We start from the raw sequence: 14,726 nt of genomic DNA, 5'->3' as shown, positions 1-14,726 counted from the left end.
ACTACAGCCAAAGTGGTTAATGTAAGAGCTCACAGTCACAAAAGAGCTTTACATACTCAACTGTGAATATAATCAAAAATTTGCTCCAAAAAGACATTATTATATTTACGTTTGTCTTCCAAAATTTAGTAATTTTTACACAAGATAAAACCTAACATACTGCCAGAGAACTAGTAAAACTTTATGGCATAGCAATAAAAGGAAAGTTCACTAGGAAGCCAGGTTTTATAAAGAGGCAGATCATTCAATACCAAATAATAAATACTTGTTGTGAGAAAGAATGCTAAAAACTATTCCTGAAGAATTTTAGTCATAATAATCATGGATATACAAAATAAAATTTTATTTTAATTCACATATGAACAGCTTCTAATTCACATACACATATATGTAGCCTTACTGTTTCCAGCAACATTTGAGACAAATGAAAACTAAGATATACTCTACACTGTTTCTAATTCATTTGTGTATCTATTCATCCATTCCTTACACATGCCCTTTCATGAATTTTTATTTTGGAAGTGAACAATACTAAGATAAGTGAAAAATACATCTTAAACCAAATCAGGTTAAAACAGATGGTGGGTGTTGATAAAATAAATCCTCGTATACGCCAACAAAAGATATAGTCACCTGTTTCCACTTTTTTCATGCAAGCCAGAACCCCAATATCTTGGCACACCTAAATATTTCAGTTTATGGGACTTAGTCCACTTCTGAACTGAAAATACAAATAAAAGTAAGTTCATGAATTTGCATCAGAAGAGTTTACACAGAAGGAGGGTACTCATCACTTACAGTTTCTGTATACATGTGAGCTGCTTATTTTATGGAAACTACTGTGCCAGTTGTACTGGAAAATGAACAATGCATCATTTATAGGGACAGAGATACAACTAAGGTTTCAATTTAGACAATGCCATTGATACCATTATAAAGAATGCATTACCAGACCCTCTAGTTCTACTATATGCATTTACCATATGCCTGGAGATTGCATGCCTATGTGTTTTTAATCATTTAAAAATAATTTTGAAAATTATCTAAAAGGATTGTTTTAAAGATCAACATTACTCCTGTACAGTCCATTTTCCTAAGTGCTTGTTGTTCATTAAAAACATTTTAATAGACTGCTTACTTTCATCTGGCTTAGCAGCTCGCATGTAGAACTTTAACTCAGTAAAAAGAGGTCCATTCTGGCTGGGTTCCTTTAAGACAATTTAAAATTAGTTAAAAACTGCTGTAATTATTAGGCATTAGCACTAAGAGCTAGAAAAAAAAAAAAAAAAAAACAACTATCTTCACCCTCTAAAAGCATATTAATATTGAATTCAATAGAATGATTTTTTTTAATAAAGTAAGATTGGCTCTAGAAAGTTATTTCTATTACAAATTACTTAACAGTAAAGGTATCAAAATTCTTTCCTATAACAAGGAAGAATAAAAAAATAACAACTGAAACATATAGAAATATTACCAGTAATTGGCAGTAACAGTTTAGGAAAAGACATTAAGCAACATTTATTATCTCAGATTTCCCAAATTAAAGTCAGATTGCCACAGCTGCAATAGTTATTACTGAGCTTAAATAACACCTGAAATGACTGGAAAGAAAAACCTCAACAAAAGTTAAATTCTTGCTGAACATGAGGTATTTTGTGCCTTTTGTACCTTAGGTGATCAAGGTAAAAGTCACGTAAGATTTCATGAGTTCTCTCTAACTGAAGATCTACACTTATTTTGATTTTAGCTTAAATGCAAGGTAGACCCTTATGCAATGAATTTCAGTTTAATCTTCTTTGGACAGGCTATAGTAGCTAAATATTACATGTGAAATGCAAGTGCGAAACTGGTCTGAAAACACCAAAGCTTTGAAATACTTCAAGAACTGCAGGTATCCAAGTACCTTAACTGTACATTTTCAAAAGTTAGTGAAGAAAAAGAAGAAAAATGACTTCAACTCTTCAACTTAAGTGACTGATTCTGAGATAAGCTTCAGCAAGTTATGTTAGTCTGGTTACTCCTATGCCCAAACTCATTCCTTCACAGTGAAAACATCCATTTTGAAACATCAAACATTAAAAAAAAAATAAAATAACCCAAATTATGTGATTACCAGCAATGACAACCGGAAAGTCTACAATCGTATGACAAACAAACTTTTCAAGATATACACCACTGATCTCAAATGGTTAAGAGTGTAATTTCTAAATGTAGACGCAGCAATCCAGAAAACTGTTAAATGTCAGACTACACCACAGCAACTAAAGGTTTACTGCTGTCTAACATTTAGAAAGTAATGCAAAGAGATCAAACATGCTGATGAACAAGGCCTTCAACGTGCATCTGATTTATTGGTTTACAGGTAGAGTAAGAAAACCAGTCACAATGAGACCAAATATAAAGCTTAGGCACAAGTCCTAGACCTGGACATGGTTAAAAAGCCTATCTTCACCTCACTTTCTGCAGCAGCATTGCTCTGACAAACAGCAGAACCAAGACAACCATTTTCCGACCCCTTCTTGTGCAACCAAGCTTTAGACCTGAGCCATGAACCAGAAAAAAAAAAAACAACAATGCAACCTATTGATATATGCACAGAAACTTTGGAGCATGCATAACTGCTTCAACTTATCTACTATGAATACATATCAATTATAAGTAGTTTATAGATCATGGAGAAGGGTTTAACATTTGAATTCTTTTATTTTGGTCATATTGGATGAATGTTACCTGACCTATTCACTTGTTTCCACACAGCATATTCCATTAGTACTCTAAATGAGAACATAAAGTCTACATATGTTTTTGATTTGATTTATCTATGTTCGAAGAATGCTATCGTTAATAAAATTCAGGGAAAAACTGTAGGTGTTAACAATTCTTAAAACAGTTATCTTTAAATAAATTATCAAATCTCATGTCTGCTGAAAAAAAATTCTCTAGTCAGAATAAATGCTGAAAATATGGAATCTTGTCATACTTGAGGAAATTATTTAACCATAAAAGAGACATTTATGTTGACTATTATGCTGTTCCCTATAACATCATTAGTTCTATATTAAGACAAGCAAACGTATTAAAAAGGACCACATGATTATATCCACTGTCTCCATACTACTTATCTTACAACACACTAAGATCAGAAAGACTTTAAACACAAATTTCTACAACTTATGCCCGCAGTCACTCTAAACACACCACTTGTAGAACTGAAATTAAGTTCTAATTAGAAAAGATATAATGGAAGAGATTACAGAGAACAAGTCAAAACTCAACAAGTTTCTTCAGGTAGTATTTTAAGAATTCCAATCTCTGTAAGTCAGCAATTTAATTGAGCATTATTAAACTCTGCATCCACTCCTGAACAATGACATCTGAAAGGTCCACATGTTTAAAAAGCATTTCTTTTTAAATAAAAGCTATAATTCATTTTGTACTGCTCAGACATCAATACTATGAGGATATGTCAAAGACTAAGCCAATTTCCATCCAGCTTTAATAGCTTAATTTGAAGAACATTATTACAGAAGCACATATTTTGTTTAACACTAATAATTGTTCAAAGCTGTTAACCACTCCGCTTTGGATCAACTAGGAATCAGCCAGGCATTAGAAAATAGACCCTTATCCATAGTCATGTTATACTACACTGTAGAGGCATAATATGTTATGGGTCATTTGTGAGGGCAGCACAAAACTGGGCTACTCTTTATTGCCATCAACACAAAATTATAAAACACAAATTAAAAGCAAGTGGTCAATAGGGAGATTAGAAATGGGGATATTTACAAATGGCTGCAACAAAGTGTATCCAGCATAAAATCAAACCAAAAGTTTTCATAACTCTTCTTATTGTCAGAGCCCAAAGTAGAAGGAAGAAAAGGAGATGAACCTTGGGGAAAGAAGGTGTCAGAAATGACGCACAACATAAAATAACATATCTCCAATGATTTTACAAGCAAGTCAAACTGGCTCTCTACTTCATCAGTTTCAACTGTCGAAGCTCAGCATGAGCCTGGTGTTTGGAGCCACTGCCCCTCAGATGCAAAATGCTGATGATAACTTGAGTGTCTGCTCCTTGGAGCAGAATAGGCAGAATGGATGCTCCTTGCTTTGACAGTGGTAGAAGGTAGGACACCACCATACAACAGCCCAAGAGCTTCCAGTGCCCAACCACCCTTCTGGGAACCACCTTTCCCTAACCCATACCAAGCCCTGCCTTGATGCAGCTCCACATCACTGTCACACAGAGCAGAGCTCAGCGCTGCCTCTTTGCTCCCTGCTCTGGGACGTAGGCCACCATGAGATCTCCCCTCAGCTCCTCTGCTTTGGGCTGAACACAGCAAAGGCCCTCAGCTGCTCCTCATACATCCTCTAGACCTTTCACCATATTTGTAGCCCTCCTTGGGACACTGAATGCACTGTAGTTTGACACTTGCACTGTATGCAGAGTTTGTTTTTCTTTTCCTTTAAATAAGAGGCAACATTTCAGAAAGAGTCACCACCAACTGTGTCTTGGGCTGTCAAAGCACCCTACAATTTCTGTGTAGACAACTTATATTAATATCAAGATTAAAGGCAAATAACAACTGAAATGTAACTATTTTTAATTAGCCCCATATTTTAATTCTGAGGGGAAAAAGTTAGGAATATAACATCTTTGCATAAGTTGCAAGCTATCACAGTAAAGCATTTCAGATCAAACTGCCACACTTCTGAACTGTGCTGAAACACAAACTTTTCACAGAGAAGTTCTTGTAGAGTTTTCTGATGCCTACTTTCATCACAGGGCCAAAAACTACCAAGACAGCAGATCCAGACCATTCATTATGACCATTTCCACATTCCTTTCTTTTCTTTTTACATTGATTTTACAATATTGTTTTATAACAGCAGGATCTATACAAAATAATCCAGCAAAATTCAAGGAAAAAAAAAATTTACATATTTACTGTAGGAAAACAGCATTATAGTTAAATCAAATTAAACCTTAAGTTTAACTTAAGTTTAACTCAAGTTTGTTACCTTAATATTAAAACAAAAGACTATTTTATCTAATAAAAAGGACCTGCAGATTTACTTCAGAGGACTAAAATATGAGCTACCAGCCAACACTACTGTTTCTTCTAACTGCTAGGTTAAAAAAATCACGCCTCCATACATTTTAATTCACTAGAAAATAGAATACGTATGTGTTTTATCATAAGATATTTAAACAACTTTATATCTGTGGGGACACTGGGAATCAACGTTTTGCTGTTTCCACTCCCAAGCCATCTGTCAGCTTACCAACATCCAGTGAGCAACAGTTCACACAGACTCACTGTTGAATCACAGAAATTGTCCAAAAGCTATCCAGATTTCAGGTTTTTTTAATTATTTTTTTTTTTATTTGGGCTATTTACAATAAGCAGCAAACAAAACAGAATCTGACCCATTTCATGAACTCTTCAACTCTACTGATGTTCCACCATTCAGCTCTTATACACAAGAATTCTGTATCTCAGAATTCCTCTGTATCACCACAGTTCTGGTTTAGACTTAAACAACGCACATTTCAACAACACACTGTGAAACTGTATTATTTTTAGTGAGAAGATGTTTTAAATTACATGTTTTTTGAAGCATTTTCAATTTGTGAAGTAAAGATTCAAATGTTCTCTTACCACTTTCACAACATAAGGTGCATCACTGCCAACCGACTTTGAAGAATTAACATCAGCTGTTAAAAAGAAAGTATATTAGTAATATGAGAGGAAGCTGTCACAAAACATGTACTTATTTGCTATGCAGGAAGAAATGACTGAGCAATTAAGTACTGACATAAGCATGTATCAGTACCTTAGACTTGGGCAAATGAACTGCTATATATGGCAAGACTACTTTGTATGGACATGGTCCATACTCCCTTCTATTTGAGAAAAGGCAGTTTACTAAATAAAGGCTTTCTTCATCTATTATTTAAAAACTTTTTCCCAGTCAATAGCACTTCCTTCACTTTCTAGGACTGTGATGAACACAGAGTCAAGAGCATAAAGATTAAAAAAAACGTTGTCTCTACTTTTTTGTCATGTTACCTATCCAAAAGTGACTGTGGGCACAAAGCTTTTGATAGCTGTCACAAAAGGAGAAAGAATCACAGAATGACCCGGGTTGGAAGGGACCTCAAGGATCACGAAATCTCCAACCCCCCTGCCACATGCAGGACTACTATCCACCCCTTTTAATGCTAGACAAGGCTGCCCAGGGCCTCATCCAATCTGGCCTTGAAAGTCTCTAGGGATGGGGCATCCACAACCTTTCTGGGCAGCCTGTTTCAACACCTCACCACTCTCTCGTAAAGAACTTCCCCCTGAAATCCAACCTAAATCTTCCCTCCCTCAATTTAAAACCATTTCCCCTTGTCCTGCTGTTATCAACCCTTTCAAACAGTTGATTCCCCTCTTGTTTGTAGGCTCCCTTTAGGTACTGAAAGGCTGCAATGAGGTCACCCCGCAGCCTTCTTTTCCCCAAGCTGAACAAGCCCAGCTCCCTCAGCCTGTCTTTGTAGGGGAAGTGCTCCAGTCCCCTGATCATCTTTTTGGCCCTCCTCTGGACCCTCTCCAACAGATCCCTGTCTTTCTTGTACTGAGGGCTCCAGACCTGGACACAGTACTCCAGGTGGGGCCTCACAAGAACAGAGTAGAGAGGGACAATCACCTCCCTGTCCCTGCTGGCCACCCCTCATCTGATGGAGCCCAGGATACCATTTGCCTTCCGAGCTGCCAGAGTGCACTGCTGTCCCTGGAGGTGTTCAAGGCCAGATTGGATGGGGCTCTGGGCAGCCTGGTCCAGCATTAAATGGGGAGGTTGGTGGCCCTGCATGTGGCAGGGGGGTTGGAGACTCATGATCCTTGAGGTTCCTTCCAACCCTGGCCATTCTGTGATTCTGTGGATCACCTTATATTTTATCCCTTCACAATTGTTCAGAAAATGACTAAGAGCAAAACAAGGTTTTTTGATTCTCTGAGTTATCCTTGAGAATTCTACTCATTTGTTCAAAACACAGATATACCAATTATGGAACACACAAAAGTTTACACTGAATTCAATAAACAACACTGTAAAACAGGGTGTTCTGATGCTTTAAACAGTAAGGTCCAACACTACAATCTGTTCTGAACATTGAGAACATGACAAAGTATGTCATGCGAGTTCATGACTCGCATCAGTTTACAATGCAGTGAAGAAGTCAGTATCAACGCAGAAGTCAAAAACGGCCAAATTGCTATCAGTAGCCTTCACAGAACACGCTTCGGAGGTTTTGGTTCACGAGATAAGTACACTCACATTAGTATCCCTTCTTCCAGCCTGACCAAAACTTTACTTAAAACAAATATTCAACTATCTTTTCACAACTAAAGGAAAAGAAAAAAGAAAAAATAATTACCACTGGAATCTCTTAAAACTCAGTGTTTACAACAACCATTTCCGCACTCCTGTCAGTTTTTTCTAAGAACATGAACTAAGCCATGGTTCTAGCCAAAAAAGTAAGTCGAAGATTCTCTGGGTTTCTAACTTAGGGACAGTTATTCCTTGTTTTGAACAAGCATAAACATCTCACTTTAATACCAAAGGTCAACAGACTTACCAAGGTACAGGCGTCCAAAGCCTCCTTGCCCTATAGGAACACCTAATTTCCATTCTTTCCTTGATGTGTCCGTTAGAACCTCCCCCAGAGCAAATACTTCAGCAAGTTTCCTTTTTGCAGGGGCCTTTTTTCCAGCTGTCTTCTTAATATATGGCATCTTCACTGCAGAGGGGGAATAGGGATGAAGGGAAAGAAAAATAGACAAAAGCAAGGATTACGTGCTGACAAGAATTATTTTCATGTTATTTTGTGTGACAGTGCTTTATGCTTGCTTTCACTTCTGATGGCTTGCTACATAGATTGTTTAATTTGTTGCCACGAAGATACTTTACAAGAAATACAGTAAGTATTTTCATTTGCATGAATTCTAAACAAAACCGGCAAATTTTTCCAGGCTTCAGAAAAAAAAAAAATCTGAAAGCAAAAATTTCACATGAGAAAACTATTAAAAGATTTTGTATAACACACAATAGAAAAACTTCAGAATCTGTTATACTAAATTGATCACAACTGATTTTCATTCTGAACTTAGAAAAAAGTAAACTAATGAAACAAAGCTCATCAGTTTTCCAGGAGTTTAATTTGCTTAGCAAAGAAATGTCAAATAGTCCAAGTTTTCAGTAATAATAGGGACAGGTATTAATATTTACACCACAGCAAACAAACCAGTAACATTTGCATTTCTCAGAGATTCCTTCTATCTGAATGAAAATATGAGAAAAAATTCAAACTGTTAATTATTTTATTCTGCTACATAACTGCAAGCAACAGGAGGGCGTCTACTTATTCACAGGACAGTACTTAATAGATCACCAAAAAGCTACACCTAACTAAGTGTCTGGAGACTACAGATGTAAAATTAACGTTGCTGCAACTTTCCAACCTCAGGTTCCAGACAAGCAGCATTTCTAGAAGTAACATAACAGCTCATCGGAACCAACAAGGCAAAACAGACCTCACTATGACTAAATGCATGTTTGGGCTCTTTCACAAAGCCAGCTTTTGAGTCAGTAAAAAAAAATGTGCTGAATGCATGGGCGCACCAAGGTAAGGTGCACACAAGCTCAAATTACTTGAAAGTACTTTCATTTGTTTTTACAAAGACATGACCTTTCCCACTACCTGATGAAGATGAAAGGTATGCTAACAGCCTCAGTTATTTCATAAAAGGTGTAGTTCTGACTGTTGGGACTTTCATTTTGTTCTGCTTGAAAGCAGGAAGGAATATTAATACACAATTCAAGAAACTTTTGGATAGAAAAGACTATGTAATTAATTTTCCTCATTAGTTTAGGTAATCAATACAACAACCCTAACCCAAATGCATTTCTTAACATCAGCATTCTTCTTTTAGTTCTATTGGACTTTTTTCTTGCAGTCCTAAAGATCTTCTTTCAGTTTTCCAAATAATAATAATAATTAAAAAAATCACATAACTGTAGCAGCTGTTCTGAAAGCATTCCACCCTCTAAAAGGACCTTTTCTCAATTATTTATACCTTCAGGAACTTTCCTTCCCCAAATAATGTCCACCACACAACATCCAAAGAGAACAGTCCAAGCCATGTTGAATACAAGATTAGCTCTTGTATTTCCAGATACGTTGCCTAAATCTGCAGATACTGTAGCCATTCAACATAGGAACAAAGTGAAAAGGCAAATGATTCTAGGCGAAAGAAATGTATTGCTTCTTCAGGGTCCTTTTTAACCTGAGAGGCACTCCTGAATACCTACATGGATGAAACAACTAACTGCAACAAAGCAGTATTGTGGAACACCCACACCACAGGAACAGACTGGTGTCTACTGATACCTACAGTGCACTTGATTCCTCATCATAGGATGTTTTAATCAGCATCACTTTTCCACATTTCCATTTATTTAAATACAGTAACATTTTTCCCCATAGTCAAGAAACAACTTTGACATTCTACACTTAAAATTTAGAACTAACTTTGCTCATAATTTCACCCCTATCCTCTTGTCTTTTTTTTTTTCTTCTCCATTTTCAATGGGATATATACCATGCTGTCTTAGAGGAAGATTCTTCCTCCAGCTATTCTACAGAAGAAAAATGAGACTTTCAAGCATCAAATGCAAATTCAACTAAGACCAGGAAAATGGGGAAGTGATGCAGTCAAAGCACCAGAAGAAAGAGAGGTAGGAATGGCAATGTATTAATACTGGCCTACAAGGCAAGCAGCTTCTCAGGACATCCAAATCAGGAAGGAAAATTATCAGAAAGCACTGACTGAAGCCATTAAAAGAGGTAAGGGGAAAATAAGAAAAGTTTGGAACTCTTGAACTAACACAGGTAAGGAAAAAAACTGCAGGAATCAGCAGTTACCCAATGGACTCAGATACACATGAAGATTCTGATCACTATCATATTCTAGAGGATACAAAAAATGCCATATCAAGTGAGAAAATAGGTCTCAAGATAACAATTTGAGAGATATGAAGAGGACATAAAGAGGAGTGGAAAGACTGCAACATGACCTCAGAGTTACTGCAAATAATTCTAGAGAGACTTGGATAGATGGAATTAGGGTGCCTGAATGCTGGACAGACCACTGTACAGTAAAAGCAAAATTCACAGCATCTTCTTCAATAAAGCCAGCAAGCCAGTCAAACTGAAGTACTGATACATTTAGTATCCTTGACTTTCACAGTGATTCTGTTGATAGTGGATTCCCTTTGAAGAGAATTAAGTTCACTTGAAATAGGTCCACAAAAGTGTTAAGGAAGGAGCTGGCATTTCTCTTTTTGGTTATTGTCATCATTCAATGCAGTCAATAATTAAAGGCCTGAAGGTATTTAGTTAAAAAAAAAAAAATTAACAATGACTTCCCTTTACCCATAAAAACAAAAATTGAAAATGGACATAAGTTTGAGCATCCCCAGCTGGGATCTCTGCCCTTAACAAGTACACTGGATACACATACATGGTTTCTTGGCTGTCTATATTCATATCCATCTGTTAGGATGGCAGTGTGCCTACTTACAAGTTGGTCAAACTATCAGTAGGCCAGAGGTGCCAAACACTGATCACTTTCAAAGGCAGCATCCACAAGACTATGCAAGCACTCTTTTACAAAAAAAAAAAAAAAAAACAAAAAAAAAAAAAAAAAAAAAGCTGTTATCCATTGAAATATTTAAGCAATGACCACACATTTATTTGGATAGATCAACTCAAAGACACTCCACTGATTAAAAGCTGAAAGACCTTCAGGCTGCAAAATCTTTCCACACTGAAGTAGAAAACAATAACAAAATTGATAGCAAAAATAAAAATAAAAATCAGATTCTGAAATTGTAGTACAAATTCTGCCATTCTACATGTTTTTCCCAAAACAGCAAACGTGAGGTGTTTGTCAGGAAACTTATAAACCTGCAAACCTAATGTAGAACTGCCTACCTGTACTTTCAACAGCTGGAATAGAGTCATCTACTCTTCCCTAGAATTATCTTTAAAATTACATTTTAAAAAATTACCTTTACCTTTCCTGCATCTCAATTACTCTTCCCCATCAGTAAATGCAAATATTTTCTATTTAACAGGCATTGTGAAGCTCAGTTCATTTGTGTCTGTTACCATCTGAATTCCCTGAAAAGGTTGCCATAGATGCCAAGTACTACACTATTAGACAAGCATCAGATAGATAGGATCCCACTTAGCTAAGTTATCCGATAAGAACAAGGTGTGTGACTGCAAATTGCAGCATTTTATGTGGTTACTCTATGTTCTAGACAAAGACCTGACTTCCAACAAATGTAAACAGCAAAAGTCTATTTGCCTAAGTTCTCGCTGAAACATTCTCAGTAACACACAGGCTATTTCTTCTTCTCCTCCCTAAAGAAACATCTTGTAAAAAAAAAAAAAAAAAAAAAAAAAAACTGCGCCTGAGATACGCAGACAATTTTGCACCAGTAGTGCTATTAGTACTGTTATCTTCATAAATGCTGTCTGCAGCAGCTGCAATTCTAGATATAATTAAACTCTTAGAAGAAACATGAACAGCCACTTCTCGATTTGTGTCAGCGTCCATTCGCAATCAAACTTTGTAATTAACGTAAATCAGATTTATTTTGAAGGATGTACTTCTGCTGTGTGGCAATTCAGACCGGTTTCTTCACGATCTTCCTTTTACTCTCTAGAAATTGTCTTTTTTATTGTTGTTGATCTCAACAGGGCCCATTTTCACTCCCAACAGTATGAAGGCATGCTGGTGACCTGTGCTCCAGTTCATGAACAGGCAATTCCAGCAACACCTTTATCGTACGTGTTTATTAATAATGTTCATCAGTCATGGCAAGACATCTAGGTCTGCCTGCGAAAAAGAAAACAGACAACCTAACTGAGGGATCATCCTTGAGAACTAAGGAGATAATTTATCCCTACAAAGAGGGCGCCAGTCTTTTGACACAGCAATAACTACAGGAAATCTCACACAGGAAGTTTTTATATTATTGTTAATGATACAAAAGGACTACGTATCACCATGAAATAATAAAAAAAATAAAATTAAATTAAAAAAAACCTAAAGCACAAGCTGAAAACCGAAGACAAGTTAGACACGTCTGCTATTGCATCTCAAAAAGAAATGCAAAGGGCAAGACACAGGGAATGAAAACCACAACCACTGCCAGAACCAGCTTGGTCCAGTTGTTGCACAACTACCCTGATCCTAAAACTGACGAACAGTGACTTGGAGGTTTGTATATAGGAGGAATACTACCTAGATAACTCTGAAAGTAACGCATCCTATTTATTTCCACAGAAACTTCAGACACAAAGAGCACCATACCACTCAGTCAAAAGAGCAGAAGCTCAGCTCCAAAAGCCTGCTTCTCAACATAGTCATTACCATGAGCTACGCATTTTCGCCAGCAATGAACAAGAGCCTGCATGTCATACTGCTAACAATTTGCACCAGTGGAGGTGACCCACTGCTGAAACGCACTACCCACCGCCTTGCTGTGCTCTTTCCCACTGTTTGGTTTCAGCAAACATCAGTGAATGTTAAAGGGTGCCACTTTTTCCGCGTGGAAGGATTCAGTGACACACCTTTGCTCCATTCACACACCTTATTTTGTAAGACCGCCCCCTGCTGCCGTTTGTCACACGGCTATAAAATGGAACGGCACGTTGGTGGGAAGGTTCAACCACTGCTGCCATGCCACCGACATTCTGACGTCAGAGACCAACGTAATAAAATAGGAGGCATTACTTTCGAAGCGGCTCTCCTATGCTTACTAAAAGGCAAAATTCAGGACTGCTTCGCAGCCACGGCAGCGTTTTGTGCGTCGGTCACGGATCTTCCTGCGGGTGATGGAGCTGCCGGTGACACTTTTACTCCTCCCTCACCTCTGCACTAAAAAACAAACGTGAAATAAAGCCATTTAGGCCCTGCCGCCAAAAGTGGAAGCAGCACAGACCACAGGGAAGCTGCGGAGCTGGAAGCCTCCGCTCACCTCGCCCTGCCGGCCCGGGCAGGCTCCCCCGGGAGGAATGGCGAAGGACCGGCACCGCGCGAACTCCCCGGAGAAGGAACTCTCCCCGAAGAGCCCGGCCGCAGCCTGCCAGAACGGCGGAGGACGCAAGGCAAGGCCGAAAGCGAAGCGGGAAGGCGCAGCAGATCTCAGAGCCTAAAAAAAAAGAAAAAAAAAGAAAAAAAAAAGAAAAAAAAGAAAAGAAAGAAAGAAAGTAAAAGGAAGAAGAAGAAAACGCAGCACCCCCAGAAGCAGCCGCTGCTCCCAGTACCTCCGCCGCGCCCCGGGCCCAGCTCCCGCTCCTCCCGCGCCGTCCGAAATTCCCGCACTGCTCGCGATTCTCCAGCGGCCCGCCCGCCCCCGCGCTCACGTCCCAGTATCGCTCGCTCCCATTGGATGCTGCCGCTCGCCAGGCCCGCCCCTCCTGGCGCGCGGGGCATGCTGGGAGGTGCAGTTCGTGAGATTGCTGGGCTCGCGGTTCTGAGATGGGCATTTTTGTCAAGAGTTTCAAGCTGAGACAAGGCGGGAGAATGGCTCTGTCAGGCTGATGCCGCGCGGCGGTGCCAGTGTGGACAGAAGCCAGTGTGGGACAGTTGCTGGTGAGGATTAAGAGCACAGCAGCGCGGAGTAGCCCTTGGCAGCCATCTCTCTGGTCCTCTGTAACAGAGGGGTTGGACGAGAGGGAATCATCCGTGACCCAGTGCGCACATCGGACCAGTGTGGATCTGCTCCGTTTTCCCAACTTGTCCCCATTTCTTGCGTCTGAGTCTAATCACTAAGTGCTGATTTACGTAGTGGGGCTGACTTGCTTGTCACCTGGTGTTCTTTGGCTACAAATTCATGCACTCCCACACCTGGTCTGCCAAGCTGTGTAGCTGGAAACAGGCACATAACAATGCTTAGAGGCATTCCCAACAGGGAACCCGGGATGAGGCAGAAAATAAAAGGACACACCACCATCTCCACGTGGCGCAATCTTAGTGCGTACTGCTTAAACCAAAAGCTATCATTACACAGTATGTTCAGCATAATAGTAAAGAGATGATTCTTTTGAAAGCTTAGGCTAAATGATGAATAATACAAATCTAGACTAGGGATCCTGAAGAAATTTAAGGATTTGAGCCATTCTGAATGCTGTCAAATCTTACTGCACTAAAAAGACTGCTCAGAAATAGTGGAAGATGCTACCACATATGTCTAGAGAAGACTGAGATAGGACCTTACCAACACTTACCCAGAAGGATGGATGTCAACTAGATGGAGCCAGGCTCTTTTCCATGGTGTGCAGCAACGGGACTAGAGGCAGTGGGCACAAACTGGAACACAAGATATTCCATCTGAACATGAGAAAGAATTTCTTTACTTTGATGGTGGCAGAACACTGGAACAAGCTGCCCAAAGAGGTTGTGGACTTCTCTGGAGACGTTCAGAACCCACTCAGACACTTTCCTGTGGAACCTGCTGTTGTGGAACGGTTGGACTAGATGATTTTCATAGGTCTCTTCCAGTCACCTTCTGTGACAGTGTTTCAGTCAAAGGACCATCCTTCCTAGTTAATATCAGACTACTAGAGTCATGAAAACATTTTAAGTTGCCAACAT

At 38.8% G+C, this 14,726-nt stretch overlaps 1 protein-coding gene across 3 annotated transcripts in view; it reads right to left on the bottom strand.

Annotated features, from left to right (window-relative positions):
* VRK1 (VRK serine/threonine kinase 1) overlaps positions 1–13,467 on the bottom strand; it is a 32,810-nt gene extending 19,343 nt beyond the window's left edge. The window contains exons 1-5 of one of the 3 annotated variants that reach the window (XM_042814616.1): positions 13,397–13,467; positions 7,634–7,795; positions 5,670–5,725; positions 1,139–1,208; positions 634–721 (exon numbers count right to left, since the gene is read on the bottom strand). In XM_042814616.1, the coding sequence (XP_042670550.1) occupies positions 634–721; positions 1,139–1,208; positions 5,670–5,725; positions 7,634–7,790 (371 nt within the window). In that variant the 5' untranslated portion in view covers positions 7,791–7,795; positions 13,397–13,467. Of the gene's footprint in view, positions 1–633; positions 722–1,138; positions 1,209–5,669; positions 5,726–7,633; positions 7,796–13,107; positions 13,184–13,396 lie in introns of those variants that run through there. The other 2 variants (XM_042814618.1, XM_042814619.1) reach the window with 2 other exon arrangements.
* Positions 13,468–14,726: the final 1,259 nt, after the last annotated feature.

The sequence above is a fragment of the Centrocercus urophasianus genome, unplaced genomic scaffold, assembly GCF_019232065.1.
Source record: "Centrocercus urophasianus isolate 14NV4802_14NV808 unplaced genomic scaffold, USGS_Curo_1.0 seq_14, whole genome shotgun sequence".
NCBI lineage: Eukaryota > Metazoa > Chordata > Aves > Galliformes > Phasianidae > Centrocercus > Centrocercus urophasianus.
Note: the sequence above shows the minus strand (reverse complement) of the source record. Positions and strands in the feature narration are given on the sequence as shown.